Consider the following 16,570-nt stretch of genomic DNA (forward strand, 5'->3'; position numbering starts at 1 on the left):
AAAGCTCAATTTATATAATTATATTATACAAAGCATGCCTTGCATCATGTGGATTTAAGCATCCCATGATTACATAACGAAGAAAGAAAAACAGCAATCGAAAACAAACACACTAATACCCACATTAGCTTTCTGTCCTCCCTTAACGAACGTACAGAGAGACAAGCCAGTGGTATCCTTTGCCTGTTGGCAAATCTTCATCACTAAGCCCATAATAAACTAAAAAAAAAAAAGGGTACATATAAGTGTCATATATATGTAATCTTGTAGGAAGATTAATGTTTTTGCTTCTTACATGGCCCTCACAGCTTGGAACCTTGGTTCCTTTGGGAGGAACTTCTGCTCAGCATACACAGACATATAGTCACCAAACACAAACTTGGGGTAAGCTTGATCCACCTCTTTCTTAAGATTCTCCACCAGCTGAGTTGCAGGGGATATGGTGGCCTTAAGGGAGGGATTGTAAAATGAAGCAATTGATCTTCTGTTTCCATCTGGTGTGGCCAAAACTTGGTGCCAGACACTCTTATATCGACCATTGCTTAAGACCTCAATCTGATCTCCAATGTTGATGACAATGGCATTTGGCAATGGCTGAACATCGATCCATTCTCCGTCTTTGAGGATTTGAAGACCTCCCACCTTGTCATCTTGGAAAAGTAGGATGACACCTCCAGCGTCGGTGTGAGCTCGGAGACCATTCACCAGCTCTGGATTTGGACATGGGGGTAGTGGCTTACCTTGGTGCCAAAGAAGGCACTGCCTTCTTCACCATCAAATGCTTTCTTGATGGATCCCTTGGGTAAACCTAAATTCTCATCCATCACTTCCATGACCTTCACGCCCAATTTTTTCAGTTCTGTTCGGTATTCAGCCATGGTTTCCCTGTCATCAGTGTCAGAGGCAAATGATATCAGCATACTACTGCACAAGTTATTCGAGGATGAGTCATTTCTAACTACTAAAATGAATTCCTATGAAAGTTTCCATGCATGGTTTTGGCTAGAGTTGAATATGGCCATATTGTATCATTATTAATTAACAAATTAATGAAAAAAAGTTAATACTAGAATTTAGAGTTCATAATTTTGAGCCTTTTAATTTCAATCTGTCAGCAACCAAGTTTCTGTGAACTTGGAGAGAAATGATCAGAATCTTCACTTTTCAGCCATACGTGTTTCTTTACTCAGTTCCAGCTCAGTGATCATTAAGAAATACATGACGCATGCAGTACTGCTTACTTGAATCCCGGGGTTTCAGATGTCCGCTCGTTATCGTCTAGGAGAGTGAAGACATCTTCCCAGTCCTCATTTTCCAACTTGTTGCCGCTCTTCTTTTCAACTATCTCATTCAACAGCTTCACTGGTGTTGAGTTCTTGAATTTTTCTTCTCTTTCCTGCTTATAGCACTCAGAACAGACCTTCTTCACCCTTTCAAGGAGCTCCTCTGGAATTCCATGGTTCACCAGCTGTAACAATAATGATGGTGATGAAACCTTAAAAATTCTTGTGACATGTGATGTGGGGCATGTGGTAGACTCATTGCAGATCATGAGTAAGCAGTGATAGAGAAAATTAAAGCACCAACCTGGAAGAATCCCCACTCCTCGCATCCGTTGGCGATCTCAGCCATTGTCTTGGCCCTCTCCTCGCCGTTGAGCTTTGAAAAATCAATCACTGGGATCGTCATTGAAGCAAAACAAGACTAGGCAAAGGTAGAGAGGGAAGGAGAGAGATCTAAGTTGCAGCTTGTTCTAGTAAGTAGTACTGTATGTGCCTAGCTAGCTCTATTAGTTTGCACAGTTTTGTGGTTTGGAAGAGAGGGTCCTTGAGCCTATTTATAACAAAGCTTCCCGCCAGCCATGCATATTACCACTTAATTTTTAAGCATTTTTTGGTTTATTTTTTTAGAATTAAGTTTATTTAATTTGTTAGGGGAAAGGTGGTGTGGGACGGTGACACAATACGTTTTAAATAAGATACAAGAAGGTCAATGCCTTTTGAAGTACTACCTGGTAACCCACAACACAAGCATACTCACGATCTGCTTTAATTTAATCCATAACATGATGATGCAGGTCATTTTCCTTAATTAGGTCATTAATTACATAAGCCAATTTGATTAACTGACACGTGGAGATCAATATATATCATGGTAATTTTCTTAAGGTAGTTCATTATATATATATATATATATATATATATAAAACAACGGAAAGAAAGAAAAATCGAAGCTGACCGAAGAAGAAGAGAATGAAGGAAATGGAAAAATCAGAGTAAATTACACAATAATTAAATTATGCAAGCACAAAATAAGCAGGCGGTTAAACCGACCATATGCATGAATGAGTATGCAAAATTAATTGTAATAAACATATACGCTTTATTAAAATTAACAAGTTTAAAGTGATTACAAGCACAAGGTAGTGCAGATTTGCACTTACAAAAATCAAGGTAAATAAGGAGATTCAGTTTTAGAGGAAGATGATCACTCTAATGGGGGTGCATGCATGGACGTTACATCTAATATTGGATTTGAGCCCTCTTTTTCTGATAAAAATGGCTTGAATAATATAGAACTAATAGAGATCAGAAAGTTTCCCTAATTACCAACTAATTATTAAGAAGTGTGAAGCCATGGATCAGTTACATGGCACAAACTTAGGAATTGGTTTATTATTATATATATTGATCTCTTGGCATGCTGACATGCATGCATGTATAGCCAATTTCCAAAGAATCTTTTCATAGGATTTTGCTATTTATCATCCCCACACACCACATATGTAGTATTACACTTATTTTAATTATTTTTTTTCTTTTTAAATTAGTTGAATTCTTCTACTCATCATCTATATACTACACATTTAGTAAGAGAAAAAAAATTAAAAAATTATGTATGGTGTGTGATGTGTGAATCGGGATGATAAGTAAATTTTTCTAAAAACAATTAGTGTAATATAGTACACACACACATACACACACACCATTATTAATCTTGATCTTGCTCAGGATAATCACCATGGATAAGCTTGGCATTCCATACATTAGACGATGATAGATGTTTTCTTTTCTGGGATTTGTTGGCACACAAGTTTTGTTTATTTTGTAAAGTCTCAGGTGTTTTATTTTGTTGCCACGGTATTCCTCTTCCATATATAAATGAAGATTTTTTAATAAAATTGAGAAATGATCACTATTGAATAGGTGACCTCGATTCTTCTAAAAAAATAAAATAAAGTCACCATGTTCAACTTTTCAAGATATACACATATATGTAGTTTTACTTGCAGTTTAAACATCTGCCGACTAGCTAGATCAGCTAGGGTTCATCGATCGTGTTGACTACTTGCATGCATTATATATATCTTGTAAATGCTAACCTCCCTCTGACTTTTTAGGCAATATTGAATTTTTTTTTTGACGAGGATCAGTTGTTGCAATATCATCAAACTGACCTTATACTGATTTGTAGGCATTGTTTGTGGGTTAAGGAAGGCAGCAGCATTAAGGTGAAGACTTTATATATATAAATATATATATATATATATATAAATAAAGCTATATATATAGCATCCACAGCCCTAATGATCTAATTCATATATAGATAGTCAACTTAGCTCTGTATAATATTATATATATATATATACAAGTACTTTTTGCGGGAGAGAATATTTCTTTTCTTTTCTTTTGTTTTAATTAATCAGAAAATTAAATGATCTGCATCTTTGTTCGAAGCAGCGCGCGGTTGAATGCATCATGACCAATTGGGCAGCGTATCGTTGGCCATGTTCGGGTACTTGTAGTAGTACTACTAGTCCTCCTCCAAAAACCATATATAGTTGACTAATTCGTGGCGTCACGGATCGAATATCCTATATATATATATATATCTGTTGACTTGTTCCACGTTGCATATATGTTCTATCTCTCGTGAGATCATTATTGGAACGATGTTTATTCCTAAATAACTGTATTATTTCTCCAACTTATAATTTAAACCTAGCTAGAATGATGTTGGGGGCATTGCTCAGTTTGGAAGATGAATCTCACTCATATTAACTTATCTCCAACTAATTATTGATGTCAGCTTCTATTTTTTCAATTTTTTATAAAAAAAAAACTAAATACATTTGAGCCTACTTCATACATTTCATTTTAAAATGTTAAACACATATCAACGTAAACAGAGTTAAATCCATTTTAATGGGACGACCTACAAAATATTACTATTCATAACTCAACTCATCTTAATATTTAGTAAGATCATGAGATCAATATATAACAAATTAGAGGGATACTACTCATCAATCGATAACAGTTTGTCAATTACATCAATGGATCATCATCATGCAGATCAGATAGAGACGAAGTAGAAAGTTTTTTGCGGCGATTTTTCGATAATTTACGACGATATACGTCGTCGTGTTTGACTTTTCCCAATGATATTGCACCAAACAGAAATGCTCTTTTGCGGCATGGCTTGACATTATTTGGGGCGAATAAAACTCGCCGGAAAAAGTGGTTTTCTCAGCGAGTTTTGCCTTTCGCTGCGATGTATCAGAAAATGCATCTTTATTTCGTCGAATGACTAGCGATCAAAATATCGCTGGAATTGATCACCTACAGCGATTTGGGCATGTATTAGCAGCGATTTTGAACGCTGCAAAAATCTTTTTTTCTTGTAGTGTACGCAATCTTTTGCAGTACATGAGACTTTCTATGAAACTGATCAGGACATGATCACGAGCTTCCTTTTGTTGATTCTTAAAGTTATCTACTTTGGTCATGATGATTAATTACAACAACTAGCTTATCGTTTTCTTCCGATTCCGAGGCATATAATAATTTGTTTGCCATCAATGATTTATATATATATTAAAGTCTCATTATTTATATTGTTTATAAAGTATTAATTGGTTTCCGTCTACTACATTTTTTTTTTTTGAATAATTGTCTACGACATTGAAAATGACAATTATTGAAAGAATTAAGCTAGCTGTTGGTGTAGAGCAGAAAGTCAAGAGATCGATGCAACCTTTTCATTTTTTTACTTTTGGTATTTTTCTATTGATGGATGCCAAAATCAGATTAAGGATACGATTGGATATTAATGAATAGTAGTAAAATAGTTGATAAATAACAATAAAATAATACTGAATAATAGTACTGTACTGTTTAATTGTGAATATAATAGTGAACTGTTTGTAAATAATAGTGAAGTATTCTGAGATGGTCTTGCCAACCAAACACAACCTAAGGCTTATTAGAGTTTCTCTTCAAATTCTAAGGTTTAAAATAGGAGAGAGATAAATATACACATAAATAATGCGAGGTACATGCATGATATATTTTTTGTATTTATTTTAAACGCTATATCATTTCGAGCAAGAATTTTATATTAATTAATCCACCAAGATTTTACCATACGAGATCATTAAATTACAGCTAATTTTTTTTCAACTTTAAACACAAACCATGCATTAATGTCATGCACCAAATTATTTTCATGGCATTCAGATTAATTTTAATGATATTCTTTTTTAAATTACGTATTCTTTCAAGGAAAAATTCTTAAATTTCTAGCTAGCTAGTGATCTCCCTTCTAATAATAAAAAGGGTAAAAATATATTCTTTTTGACATTTTAAATTAGCTTTTACAAAATGGTGGTCACTCCTCCTAAAAAAAATGCGAGTGCAGCTAGCCTGCCTCAGCTTCTCCATTAAATTAATTTCTACCTAATTATCATGATCTCTATGATCTATATTAATATCGTCACAAATATTAGCTAATACGATATGTATCGTTTTAGCCACCTGAAAACTAAAACGATAGCCATCTTAAGTTTTCATTGAGCGAGAAGCTGATAGTTACAAGCCATCCAATATAATAATCTTCCTCTATATATATATTATTATTTTTATTATTATTTACTACTATTTACAGATCATTTGAGATCGATCAGTATATAAATCCAAACTGGTTAGCTTAATTCATATAATTAATTCATATAATTATTTTTATAACAATATATACAATAAATAATTATCATGTTCTGAGAGCTAGCATGCATATGGCACGTAGGTAGCAGGATCGATCGATCATAATATTCAAACGATCTCATGAATTACTCCCAAATAGAAATGCTTTTGTTTATAACCGAGTGGACATGCAGTACTGCGTCATGTACTACGTGAGTGCCACTTCAACATCATGCATGGTAGAGTTCAAATCTTCTCATGCATGGATGATCCACTATATAAAAGAAATAAGTCTATTTCCAGCTATCAAAGTCGCTGGAAATACTATCAAAACTCGCCGCAGTTGATTAATTCCGGCTAAAATAGGCTGCCATCCAGTCACCGCTTCTAAAGAATCAAGCAAAAATTTTTCTACCAACTTTTGAAATTGATGGAAATACTAACCGTTACTGGCGATTAAACTAGACGGAAATAATTAAGATAAATGATCACCAGAAAAAAGTTTGCCACTATTTTCTAATTAGTCGCTAAACTGTATTTTCGGCGATTATTAGGCGCTGAAAATAATCTATTCAACATTTGCGACGAATATGTGTCACTGAAAATATTTCCCACACATTAAGGGCGATGCTTGCCTTTCGCCGCTAATGTATCAAGATAATTACCTGGAGCTTATATATCTATAATATTTGGTAATTAATTTATTATATATACTTTTTTGTACCAAGAAATTTTATTTAATAAAGGACATGAAGATCATCAAGATAATTAATATATAATATGATCATCTCTGGCGGCCAAAGGCCGGTAATTAAGTAGTCTCATGTTATATGTATATATATTGTTCAGATCGTGATGATCGTGATGATCTCTATTTTGTTCATATCATGATGATCATACAGAAATGAAACCCTAGCTAGTCTAAGTTAATTTGATGCATGGTCAAAGATTAACTCAACTCGAATTAATTATTCATTTTATATATTCCATGACCAAATTACACACACATTCACACATCTTATAATTAAGATATATATATATATATATATATATATATATGTATATGAGAAAATCTTATAATCAGTCCGACCGTAGGCTTTCCATTTGAACTACAATGTGACCGCACCCTAGGAAACACTCTCACACTCAGATCTCAACTTCCCCCTTGCTCCCCCTCTCACATCTACAGCCCATCTCAGTCCCTTGCAGCCCATCCCAACCCCTCACAAACGATGGTGAACACAGAGATCTAGAGCCCCTCGCCGGCGGTGTCTCGAAATGGGTCTCGTCGAGGAGTACTTTAGAAACGAGGTCTTGGAGCTTGCAGCGCTTCTCCTCGGAGAGCTTGGGCTCCCGGTGCTGCTCCTTAGACTCACGACATCTAATTGTGAGAGACCCTCTTTCTTTTTCCTCTCTCTCAATATTTATTTCCAATAAGCTTATTCAGCTTTCAGATTTTCAAGGAATCCAGAAAGTTCTTAATCAAAGAACATTTTTTTAATTTTTATTTTTAGTTTCCGACAAGTATATGAAAATCTCTCTGCTGTATATTTCTTCTTATGTCCATTTTGGAATTGATCTTATTGAATTTAGTTTACGTTTTTCCTTTTGTCTCTGATTGTTGTTTATGAAAATATTAAGGAAAAAAAAAATTAAATTAGGATTTCTGTTTCAGCTTCTATGACATAGATTTTCCCGCAGTATATGTATTTTATTTGGTGTTTGGATATAACCGTTCTGTTTGGTTGCTGAGAAACTGGAGGAACACAAGAATTTGCATTGGTGTTTTGTATTTGGGGTGGTGGCTTTTTCCTTTGTTTTTTCATGCCCAAAACCATTGTCGTCGGATTGGTGGCGGTGAAACTTTGGATTTCTAACGTGCGGCGGTGCTAAGAAAACTAGAAGCACGGAGGATTGGCGTATCTCCTTTTGTTTCCCATGTGAATGAGTGTATTGTAAGTTTGGTATAATTTCTGAGGTGGCAACATATGTGTGGAAGGCTGTTAAACAAAGAAAATCAACTTGACTACTTTGAAGCGAATATATATACACGTGCAGTTTGATCGGAAAACCCTATATTCGAGGTAAATTAACCAAGCTAGCTTTGCGCAAGCATTCATATATGTTTCCGAAATGAATATCATGCCCAATCCTTATATTAAAATATTAATTCCCGTGGACAATGGTATGTTTTCATGGAAAGAGATGCATATAGTACTTTATATATATATATATAGGGTATTCTGCATGCGCAGATACATTCCCCTAAAGGATAGTTAGGCTTTGAAAGATGTGATCAATTGAATAAATAAGATAACGAAGCAATGCTAATTATAAATTGGTTTTATTTAATTAATTGAGAAATTATATAGTCATAAAGAAATTACGTAAAAATAAATTTATAAATTGATCATATAATTTCATATAATACGTTAGATCTATTTTACAATAAAGATAATCAGCTTACTCATGTTAACGTCCAAAAACGCGCAGCCTAGAAGAGAAGAAAGATCCATTTCTAGACGTGTTGAGGTGCGTTGAGCCTCGATCGGTATTGTTGGGAGCCTCGACAGCGGTCCGTTGCGGCTATACGGTGTCGGTACTACCATATCAAATCACATGATTAGTTTGTTGATTTAATATTCTTACTAAATCATTAACGTGGTTCGACTAATTAATCATTTGTACGTCTAATTCATTATTGTAATTCAATCCCTTACGTACATGCAAAGGACTCTCTACTTATAGATTTCTATCTCTGTCTCTGATGATCTTTGATCTCTCTAGCTGATCTCACCCACGACTCTCACACATACATGGTGCTGAGTAATATTTGTGTGTCTGAGAAGGTATTGATCGAGGGTGACAAATTAAGAAATGGCCTGGGGGACTGTACATGTATAGATTTGGTTTGTGGTCTTTGTCATTCGCTACTTTTTTTTTTTAAACTAATTAATGATCTTGACGCAATCATTGGTAATATTTTATAAGAGACAGAAAAATTAATTAAAAAAAGTAGTCATGTACATATATATATATATATATATAATATATATATATATTATTTATAATTAAGCTAGCAAATCAATCATGGCATGGCCAGCCAGATTTAGGTCCCATTTGGATATAGAAACAGTTTCATCTTATAATCTCATATCATTATTATAATTTTAAATTTTTTAAATTTTCACATAAAATATAATAAACAATTCAACTTTTTCAAATCTCAAAACAATAATAATATTAAAAAATAATATTATAACAATATTTTATTCAACTAATTTTAACTTTTATCTAAAATTATTTCATTTCATCTTACTATCCAAACGTGGCCTATATATGTTTTTTTTTTAAATATTTCTCTGCTAAATTTTCAAAAATCATTGTATCAGAACCATTTGCGTTGGATTATATAACCATATTGGTTTAATCGAAAAAAGCAACATATATATTTAATCAATCATGCATTAATCTTGTTTGTAAATATTAATCAATGAAAATACTTAATTCAATGGTTATTATGAAAGAGTTCTTGATCACGTACCGAAATGCCCTAGTAACTAGTTTGAAGATTTCGAAGTTATTTTTTTTATTAAATTTAAGGCATCGTTCGTTGTTTGGTAACCTATATAACTACCCATGACAACCGTTAATGGAGTTTGGTAATATTGATTATGAAATTAGGCTATACAATAACATAGATAACCTATACAACTACCCATGACAACCGTTAATGGAGTTTGGTAATATTGATTATGAAATTAGGTTATATAATAATATAGAGAAATTATACATGAAATCTGACTTTTACCACACATCTCCACCTAATCAATATGTGATTAATTTATCATTTTTGTCCTTTTATCTTAATGCTTAAATATGTGTGTGTTTAAATAAAAGGACAAAAATGACAAATCACATATATATTAATTAGATAGTTATGTGGTATGTGGTGTAAAGTTAATTCCTTGTAGCATTTATCTCAATAATATATAATGTCTTTTAATTAATTAAAGGTGATATTCATGCATGCCTCCAAGCTAGCTGATCATCGATGGAGATTAATGTTTTATTTTTCTAAATTTCATTGTTATAAAACTTTCATATATTATAATTAATTTACTATTTCTATATATAATCTTCCGCGCGCGAGACGACTTTTCTAGAAATTCTTTTTTAATTTTTTGATTAAGTTGGATTTTAATCAATCATAAGATAGAGAGGAAAAAGAAAACAAAAAAACAAAGACGTACCCTTGACGTCGATCTCTTCATTACTAGGCTAGGAAAGAAATAATGGGGTTTTTTTAATATTATTATTTTTTAAATCAGATCATTATTGTTAGACATTAATATTTGAAAGCTTCCCACGACTTTATTTACATAAATTAGATGATGTTAAAAAAAAAAAAAAAAGACTTCCTTTTCATTTAGCCCTAGTTTGGATTGGAAACTTATTTCAACTCATCTCATTTCATCATTACAACTTTCCTAATTGGAAAATGATTTACACAACATTTTTTGCAATACTTTACACGGCTCTGTTTTAAATGAAGGGTATTTTTGTAAAATATATTCTAAAAGTAACATCATTTTACAAAAATATCCTCATTTTATAACATTGTTGTGTAATGTAGTGTAGAATGTGTTGTGTGTATATCATTACTCAATATTCTAACAATATTTTATTCAACTCATATAAAACAATCTCAACTCATCAATAAAATTGCAATAAGCAATCCTTTTACATGTACATGATCATACTCATCACGATTCTTATCTAGCAACTAAGGCTCTGTTTGACAATAAAATCATTTTCAAGTATTCTCAAATAAGTAATATTACATACAGTCGTAGAGTACGCAAACGCCGCACAATCATTCTGAAAAGAGTGATATCCACTATTAAAAAATTAATTAATTTTTTCATGTGGGTCTCTTATTTACTCAATTTTTTCAAAGAGATTGCACGATTCTGCATATTCCATGATTGTAAATATCATTTCTCTTATTAGATATTCTCAGATATTTCATTTTCAAACATCATTTTAAACACTACAAGAAATTATATTTTTTCCAGCGATTTTAAGATCGCCGCAAAAAAAATACCGCTAAAAGTACTTATTTGCGGCGATCTTTAAATCGCCGCTAAATTTTAGCGCAAAATTGACGAATGCGGAATGAGAGTTTCTTGCTTATTTTTTACAGCGACTTTTTCTATCTTTATTTGTGTCGCCGCAATAGAATATCGTAACTGTAGCGACTTTTTATTTCCGACGAATTAAAAATCGCCGCCATAGTTACTTTTGCCAATGAATATTGTTGCTGCAAAGTCATTTTCTTATTAGCGACGAATCAGTTGCGCGCGGAAAAAACTAATAAAATTAAAATCCCGTGTTTTCCTCTCATTCCTCTAATTCCCTCCAGCCATCTCCTCCCCCCTTCCCATCTCTTCCCAAACCCTATTCTCCCCGATTCCCACTCTTCATGCCTCCACGCAGCAGCCACTGCACGCCGCGGTCAACTCACCCTCACCGTCCACCTCCATCGTCGCCGGCCAACCCAGCCAAGGCCCTCCCTCGCGGTTTCTCTCTCCCGCAGTTCTCCCTCGCTCTTCACGATCGAAGTCCTTCTCCCTCGGGTTCCCTGTGCCGCGGGTCCTCAGCCGCCACACCACCTCCATATACCGGCGTAGCTACCCCCCCAAGGGTCCGCAACCCCTCCACCGAAGCTTTCCCTCTCTCTCACCGTCGATCTGCTCTCCTCCTCACGGATCTCGCTCAAGCTCCTTATACAAGTCTTGAGCTGCCTTCCTCCACGGTCGCGGGACCACCCCATGCTCCCCTGCCTCCCCTTCAAAGCCGTAAGTCAACCCAGAACAGAGCACTATTTTTGTTTACCAGCATATAGGAAAGTAGCTTTTATCTCAAATTAAGCGAAATTGTTAATTGGTTTGGAGAAATTCTTAACTGTTTACAAAGTTTGTATCTCCCATTTTACTCAAGTTGTTGATAGCAAGTGATGATTGATATTGTCGTGGAACTTTGATACCTCCCATTTTACTCAAGTTTGTATCTCCCTCGCTCTTAACTATTTTTGTTTACCAGCATATAGGAAAGTAACTTTGATGGGGAATTTGTAGCTGCATATCAATCATTTTTCTTTTGCAAAAAATAATAGAATTTTTGTAAACAATCTAAACTAGTGTAAGATTCCCCACTTGTGCTCTCAATTATGTACACGGGTCTATCTTCTCCCTTTTCTTTTTTCCATTTGATTTGATTTCTTTATCTCGGACCTCTAATTTTTTGTCTAGGTTTTGTTTGTGCCGTCAAATTTAGTGGGTATTTCCTCTATTTCCCATATCTTATTGTTGTTTTACATACATCCATGTGATGAACCGTCCAATATGCTTTCTAAAAAACATGAGTTTTAGATGTAGTTGCCCAGATCTAGGTTTTGTGTGCTCAGATTTGGGTTCTTGATAACCTTTTGGGTTCTAGATGTAGTTTGCTCATATATGGGTTCTGTGTGCCCAGATCTGGGTTCTTGATAAATATCTATGGGTACTTTTTCTATAACTTTCTTGCACTGAGTTATATTCAAACAATGAAACATGTTAATATTGTAGTGACTTGTCTATGGTGGTCGAGGATCTAGATCAGACAATGAAACATGCTAATATTGTAGATGGAAAGCATATAGCAAGGTAATATTATATACTCACTGCTTGTTAGGTATTCTGTTTGGGTATTCATACGCTGACATTGGACAAAACTTCTTATATTACCTTAAACCATGTCAAATAATTACAAGTGCTTGCTTTGGATGCCTTTCTGTCAGATTGTTACACAATTTACAGCTCTTAATTGCTATTTGGACAAGTGAGAGCAAAATAAAGTTCCAGTATAATGTTTTGATATTTTAATAGAATGTTTTATTTTGTTTTTATATTGAATTTGAGTCACTAACCTTAATAAATACTACATTTTGTCTTCAGGAACTATTGAAAGCTCTATTGGTTTTACAATACTGGATATATATATATATATATATATATATATATATGATTTTGATCGAAAGAGGGTATAATCTTGTACTCATTCTAACAGTTTAATTGACCTGATCTTTTTTCAAGGACTTTGGACTTAGGGTGCCATCATGGCCTCCTCTTTCACCACATTTTAGTACTTATGGCATCCAAAAATATTACCATTATTATCTGCATGCACGAGATATTAACAGATGAAATCATTTGACGTTGTGTTACAATGATTAGCCAATATGTTGCAAGAAATTTTGTAACCATATAAGCTTCAAAGTGGGAAGCAAGGATTCACATTCAGTTGTGGGAGATTGCATGATATAAATAAATCTGCTGCTTGTTCGTAAAGTTTGAGCAAAGAAAGTAAGGCATTATACCCACGTGTCTTCTCGGCCCAACATTTGGTCATGTACTGTACCGAATGTGGCCCAACCAAATGAGGCCAGTCTTTAACCTTTTTGTAGGCAGGGGGTTCAATAATGTGCCATACACCAGGAGCTAGCTCCTCATATAGAAATTCACTATACTTGATGAAATTTTGGATTTGATTTGATTTGATTATAGGCTTCTTATGCAACTTAAATAGATTTTATCAGTTAAACCAACTGCTGCCCTTGCTTTCACTGTAGTTGGGATCTTTGCTTTTATTTTGGTTGGTCGATTGACGACGTGCATGTGATAGTGTGACATGTTCAGATAGTGACTGAGATCTCCCTTTGCTGAAATGTAACAGTGCTGACGTATCAATAGGCAGTGAAATGTTTGGTGGTGCATCAGATATCACTGTGGAGAACCTTCTTGTCTGGAACTCAAGGCGTGCTGTTTGTATCCAGTCAAAGGTCGAGGCTTTCCCTGTAGTATTCAACCCAAAAAAAAGGTAGAGTTCCCTATATGTATGCAGGGCCTAAGTACCACGTTTCCCCTAATGGGTACAACTTATTTCTATTTCTTTCATTTATGTTCTATTGCTTTTAAAGAAATGATTGTTGATTGGTTGTGCCACAAAATAGGTGGAACTTGCGTAGCTATTGATAATAATGCTTATGTGCATATATTTGTTGAGCAGGTTCATACGGGAAGATAAACTAATAATCCTCGTGCTTTTTTCCTTCTAATTTTCTCTAGCAAGTGTTTATGTTCCCAGAGGAAGGTTAGACCTCACGTATAAATCCTGCACATGTTTATGTATCTGCCCAACCCATCCTCCCAAGTCCCAAGTTTGAAGAACTCTAATGAAAAACAACTCTCTCTCTCTCTCTCTCTCTATATATATATATATATATATATATAATGACGTTACTCAGTAAGTTATTTAAGCATTTATCTGATTAATATGAGCATATGAAATGATTGTTTGTATCTATTTTAGATCTTTGTGAGGAAAGTAGGCATTTAGCTGATCATATGGGTTCTAATCTCGTAACATCGGCTCAGGTAAGCTTTATTTATTTTCTTCAAATTAGAGAGGTGATGTGAAAATGTCAGCTACTTGCTTAGAACTGTTGAATGCTCATAACCAGTTTTGGGTTGCTGCTTATAGTTGTATAATTTTTTATTTATTTTAATGAATAACTAAGAGGTTCATTGTCTTTGGTTTGTACTTTTTGGTCTAACCTTGTCCATTATCGGTCTCTACAATTGCTGTTCTGCTATGCAGAATACTGGCTCTTACCATTGTTGTGGTTGTCATGATCTTTTTGACATTTCTTGAATTTTTCAAGTCTTTTGTGATTTTATAGATTAGAAGAATAATATTATCATCATATGGCTTATTATAATAGACATATATTATATATAAGGATCTCTAATATGTATAGTTTGGGTATAGTCATCAGGGTTAATCTTGTAGAATTTTTATTTTTAATTATTTTGTGAAATATCTTTTCCGGCGATTAAAATTCACAGGAAATTTTTTTTTGCAGATTTAAATTATTTCAGAAATACTTTTTAACGGCGCTTTTTATACTATTTGCGGCGATTATAAGTCGCCGCAAATAGTTTTACAGCGACTTCAGTTATTCGTTGGAATAGAGCTTATTATTAGTAGCGATTAATAAACTTTTAACGACAACTATAATTCGCCGCAAAAGTTTTCCCGGAGATTTAATAGATAAACGAAACGGGTATTTGCAGTGTTTTATTTGGAATTTGTGGCCAAAAAAAATCACTGGAAAAGATAGCATTTTTCACAACGATTTTTGGCTTCCATTGTGGTAGATCAGAAGCGGAGGGATAATAACGACGAACATGCAGCGATTTTTTAAATCGCTGGGTAAAGTCAATGACGGCGATTTAGGAACTTTTCCCAGCAAAAATAATCACTGGGAAAAGTCACTTCTCTTGTAGTGAAACATAAAACACTTTCAATTTCAAATCTTTATCCTTTTCATTTATATTATCATTACAACTTTCCTAAACTTTTAAAGAAAACACAAAAAATAATACTAATTTTTCAAACTTTAAAATAAAAATATACAATATTAAAAAAAATTATATTCAATCGTTTTTATTCAATTTTTTCTCTCTCATTTTTTGAAACCTAATAAAAACATTTTAACTCAAATTATTTAACTACTATTTATGCGTAGATATATTGAGATATTCTAAATATCCAAACGGGCCCAAATACAATATCTAGAAGAAATAAAAATATTAATAAATGCAAGTCAACAACTAATTAATTCTTTATTTTGCATTCTTAATTTATATACCGATTGAGATCAGACATTGATTGGAAGTATATATGGTCTCGCAGCCCTTTACATCAATCGATCATTTTCATTGATTTGTCATGATCGTCAAGTTGATCTAAATAAAAGTTTTGTACGTAAGCACTCTAGATCATTACATCATGGCATGGCTCGAATATTATTCACTACAAAAAAAATAGATTTTTGTGATTAATTTATTGCAACCAAAAGACTTTTCGCAATTAATTTTAATTGTAAATAGTCATTTCGCTGGAATTAACTGACTGCAAATATACAGTTTTCTTGTAATGATTTTAACATGAGTACCATTGATCGATCTCCATTTCATGTACATTCTTGAATAAATGATATTTATATTTAATTTGAAACATGTGCATGATATCTTTATTTTTTTATGATAAGTTTTATTTAAATCGTGAGAATTCTCAACAATTATCTTCCTGATCAAATGCTTTATACCTTATTTGGTTTGAGAGATATATGTACTATATAGTCTAAGCATTGGATAGTACTGTAGGGTTTACATGTTGTATCCATCTCTCTCAAAATTATATATAGAAAGTGTTAGAATTAGAAATTAATTGTAATAATATTAAATATCCTAATACGCTAGATTATAGCCTAATTAAGCCCTTTTTATGTCAACAAATATAATTTTGTTATTAAAGAAAAAGAAAATACATGAGAAGGGGGCGGGGTTCCAAAAACCACCAAGAACACTAAAAATAATGCAGAAAATAAAAATCAAGTTGTGCCACGTCAAGAGGATCGTTTGAGTGGTAAGTTTCAGATGATCGAGTAAAATCATTCTAATAGGATCGATTTGGTTGTTGGA

The 16,570-nt window shown here is 33.5% G+C and overlaps 1 protein-coding gene across 1 annotated transcript; it reads right to left on the reverse strand.

Annotated features, from left to right (window-relative positions):
• Positions 1-276: 276 nt before the first annotated feature.
• On the reverse strand, positions 277-1,775 carry LOC121243282 (1-aminocyclopropane-1-carboxylate oxidase 5-like). The gene is given in 4 exon segments (XM_041141377.1): positions 277-731; positions 734-885; positions 1,242-1,468; positions 1,588-1,775. Coding segments are annotated over 4 exon segments (921 nt in total). The 5' UTR covers positions 1,690-1,775; the 3' UTR covers positions 277-291.
• Positions 1,776-16,570: the final 14,795 nt, after the last annotated feature.

This window comes from Juglans microcarpa x Juglans regia, chromosome 8D, assembly GCF_004785595.1.
Source record: "Juglans microcarpa x Juglans regia isolate MS1-56 chromosome 8D, Jm3101_v1.0, whole genome shotgun sequence".
Taxonomy (NCBI): Eukaryota; Viridiplantae; Streptophyta; class Magnoliopsida; order Fagales; family Juglandaceae; genus Juglans; species Juglans microcarpa x Juglans regia.